The following is a 3784-nucleotide window of genomic DNA, read 5'->3' as shown; positions in this document are numbered from 1 at the left end:
CCAGAACAAATGAAGTATGTATGTATGTATGTATTTATTTATTTGTTGTAAAAACTGAGGAAGAACAGTTTGACACAGCTTCTCTTTCTGGGTGCAAAGCAAAATGACTCTGGAAACAAAAAGTGATACTGCTGTAACCAAGCCATGAGCACAATATATTCTCTGTTGAAATAACAATCAGCTCCCATACTGAAATAGGAGATCCCAAATCCACTTCCATCTGGAACGCCCTTTAATTCAGCAATTTCAAAGTTTGGGGACACAGTATAGGTTATTCTTGATTTCTAGTAGATCTCAAAAGAAATAAAATTTTGAAATCATCTTCTATTTCAAGACTCATTTCCTTCTAATTATCTAGTTATGCAGCTTTTAGAAATATATCTTTTTTTCCCTAGATGTTAAGTACAAAAGGCATTTACCTTACATAATTCTAGGTGTAAATTCAATAAGAGGCAAGAGGAAACTATCAAGTTGATAGTTCTTCCTTGAGGACAAGGGTAAATGGGAATAATCCTCATAAGTAATTTCTCTTCCAGGAAAAGGATGTGACTCCCGATAGCAGGCTGCTAAGGCGCGTGAGAGAAGCTGCACTCCAGACTGAAAATCTTTCTCCTTTTATACATATGAAGACTTCCACATCCCTTACTGACTTTTTTCTTGCCCTTGCCATTTGTAATACAGTCCTGGTCTCCACAGCTACCGAGCCAAGACAAAGGGTAATCTAACTTTAAGTATATGAGGAAAATTGATTATGCTTCCCTTTAACAACATAGAGCAGTGTTCAGTGAAACCTGAAATGGTGAAAAATAGTTTTCTTGGGAGCTCTACTCTAGTTCTTTTACCTTTTGTGTAATATCTACTGTTTCACTGTCTGTGTATATCCCTTCCTGACATGGTATTTTATGTTTGATGAATAACTATGACTACCACAGTATCTGCATTTATTCTTTTAGATTTTATATTATATATACTGTAAGAAGTTGAACGTACCGGGTTTTTTCTGATCTCCCAGGCCATTGACAGAACTACAAGGGGCTTGATTCCATCTCTGCTTTAGAGGTAGAGATACAAATCACCGTCAAATTTGGATGCCAACTCACCTATGACTCCTCTACTGAATTCCTCCACCACGGTTAAATAAGGAAAAAAAAAAAAAGTTGCTTTTCTAATTATCATCATTTAGATACAGAAAAATATACTGAGGTTTTGAAAAGTATCTTGTAATTCACATTTATTTATTTTTAACCATAGGTTTTCTCATACTTCTAGGTCACAGTCCCACCACCAATAAAACCTTCAGGAATCACCCTGGAGAAGATTCATCAGATATTTCAACGGCTAAAATTAGCAAGCCTTAGTCAGTCTTTTTCGTCATCTCAGTCTAGTTCAGACCTAGGCACTAGCTTCAGTGCAAAGAACACCGAGGAGCATCTTGCTGCGTTGGATTGCTGTGACAATGACGACTGCTGTGCCAGCGGTAGAGGTGATGAGCTCCAGGGCAAGGGCAGCACAGATATTGGTAGTGCTTCCTTGGATGAGGTTTTTAAATCTGTGACTAACAGTTCTTTGCCAACAGACTTTTGTTATGAGGCTGAGAGCCCAGATGAGGCAGCACTTGTCTATGCTGCCCAGGCATATAGTTTTACTTTAGTGTCCCGAACTCCTGAACAGGTGACCGTACGGTTGCCACAAGGCACACTCCTAACTTTCGATATTCTCTACACTTTGGGATTTGACTCAGTAAGAAAAAGGATGTCTGTAGTGGTAAGACACCCTCTAACCAAGGAGATTGTTGTCTACACAAAAGGAGCTGACTCTGTTATAATGGACTTGCTGGAAGACTCTACCAAAGGTAATTAGCCAATAAGCTACTTCTGCTGTGTCTCCTATAAAGAAGCACAAGAAGTTTGCAGTACTCTTTTCTGCATGAAATATCATATCTAGGCATTAGAAGTATAAAAAAAAAGAATAAGCTTTCTCTAGTGTTATCCTTGTAGATCAGAACTGAGGTATTTATTTAACCTGAGTAGTGCTTAGAATACGGAATGGGCTAATTAAAATTCACTGACAGCGCTAACCCATGTGGATAGTGTACTCTGCAATAATACTGTCATAAGGGCCTGACCATTGTATTTCAGCTTGTCAGCAAGAGTGCTATAACATTAACAAAGAAACAAACAAAAAAAACCAAGTAATGTTATCTCAAAGGAAACCAGGAACTTTAGCAAGCTTTCAGCTTATGCAGAGTCAACACTTTTGAGCTTTTAAAGGAATTGCTATTATACTGGAATCCAGTTTTCTCTAACGCCCATTCTTTTTTAGTCTTAGGCCATTGGGTCTGAAATGTGCTTCAAATATGGAATCTTTTCCTTGTGTTTCACAGCTGACATTAGTGCAGAGAAGAGAATGAAAAGAATAAAAGAAAAAACACAGAAGCATCTGGACTACTATGCCCGTGATGGCCTACGAACTCTGTGCATAGCTAAGAAGGTAGGAGGGCATTAGCCTAATACTGTTTACAGCTTTGCTTTGTACATGTCAATAGATTTATGTAATGGTTATAATTCTTTCTGCTTCAGAGAACAAGCCAGATACAGCCCATCTTTTTGTCCCTCTATTTGATTGCTCTGCAGTCTTTTTTTCCTCTTTTTCCTCAGTGTGAGCAGATGATGGATTTTTGGTCAGCCTCAAAACATTCACTTCTGTTTCTCTTATGGTAACTCTAGCTGACCTTCTCTACAGTGATTCCAAGCAAGAAATAAAAAGTCTGCAGGGGAGCCAACCTTCTTCTGTTTTGCTTGGCATTCAGCTTTCAAAAATCTTGCCCTCAGCCTGGGTTAGTACATCTTAGCCTGATACTTTAATAGAGAAGTTGTCTATGTGCAACAAATAGGTCATATTCAAGCTCTGGAGGAATGTAGAGCAACCTTCAGAAACTGTGTGTTCCAGTTCAGAGTCCCAACTAAGGGCTGTGTGATCAAGAGTTTCTGTAGGTCGTGTTTTTCAGTCTCAGCTGTAGGCCATTTATACAAACAGGAAGGCAGGTCTATTTTTCTCATTACTACTAGTTCCTCTAATCTTCTCTTGGAAAAGTTTGTGTTATTGTAAAGGCGACACAGTACTTTACCAGCCTGGATAGGAGTTAAGTCTCCGTGATCCAGAATGTTGGCATTCTTCTCTTACTTAAATTTAAAATGAGCTCTGTTTAAATTGTGTTATGCAGGTCTTGAATGAAGATGACTTTCAAAAATGGGCCAATTTTCGTCGGGAGGCAGAAGCAGCAATTGACAACAGAGATGAGTTGTTAATGGAAACAGCGCAGCATCTGGAGACCAAACTCACCTTGCTGGGTAGCTAAAAATAAGAATCGTCATTGCATGAAGTATCACTTGCTCTCCTGTGACATTCTTGGCAATCAGACAGACAACAGCTTATACTAATTTATATCAAAAAGTCTTCCTCTGAGGTTTGGAAATCTCAGGGCTAGGGTATACAGTCCAATGACAGTGTCTAAATGAGTTCTCGTGCATTTTGAGCAGCAGTAACTTTGAAAAAGTGTACTGAAATTATCATGTGCCAGGAGCAAAGAACACGTACATCAGCTGCTACTGTGGCTCAGCTGACACAGTAGATAATGAAGTTCCCATAATTCAATCATGTGTCTGTGTCCTTAGATAAACCTATAAAATACTATAAATTAACTTCAGTTTTGAGCACAAATTCCAAGGGAATTTTGGTAATTAAACTGTGTTATAAAAACCGGTAACTTAAACTGCTGTCCACA

The 3784-nt window shown here is 38.6% G+C and overlaps 1 protein-coding gene across 1 annotated transcript in view; it reads left to right on the top strand.

Annotated features, from left to right (window-relative positions):
• ATP10B (ATPase, class V, type 10B) overlaps positions 1 to 3784 on the top strand; it is a 56553-nt gene that overhangs the window by 37567 nt on the left and 15202 nt on the right. Inside the window, 4 exon segments of the mRNA XM_009318506.1 lie at positions 537 to 716; positions 1270 to 1852; positions 2384 to 2490; positions 3224 to 3350. Of these exon segments, the coding sequence (XP_009316781.1) occupies positions 537 to 716; positions 1270 to 1852; positions 2384 to 2490; positions 3224 to 3350 (997 nt within the window).

This window comes from Pygoscelis adeliae, unplaced genomic scaffold (genome assembly GCF_000699105.1).
Source record: "Pygoscelis adeliae isolate BGI_AS28 unplaced genomic scaffold, ASM69910v1 Scaffold42, whole genome shotgun sequence".
Classification (NCBI taxonomy): Eukaryota; Metazoa; Chordata; class Aves; order Sphenisciformes; family Spheniscidae; genus Pygoscelis; species Pygoscelis adeliae.
Note: the sequence above shows the minus strand (reverse complement) of the source record. Positions and strands in the feature narration are given on the sequence as shown.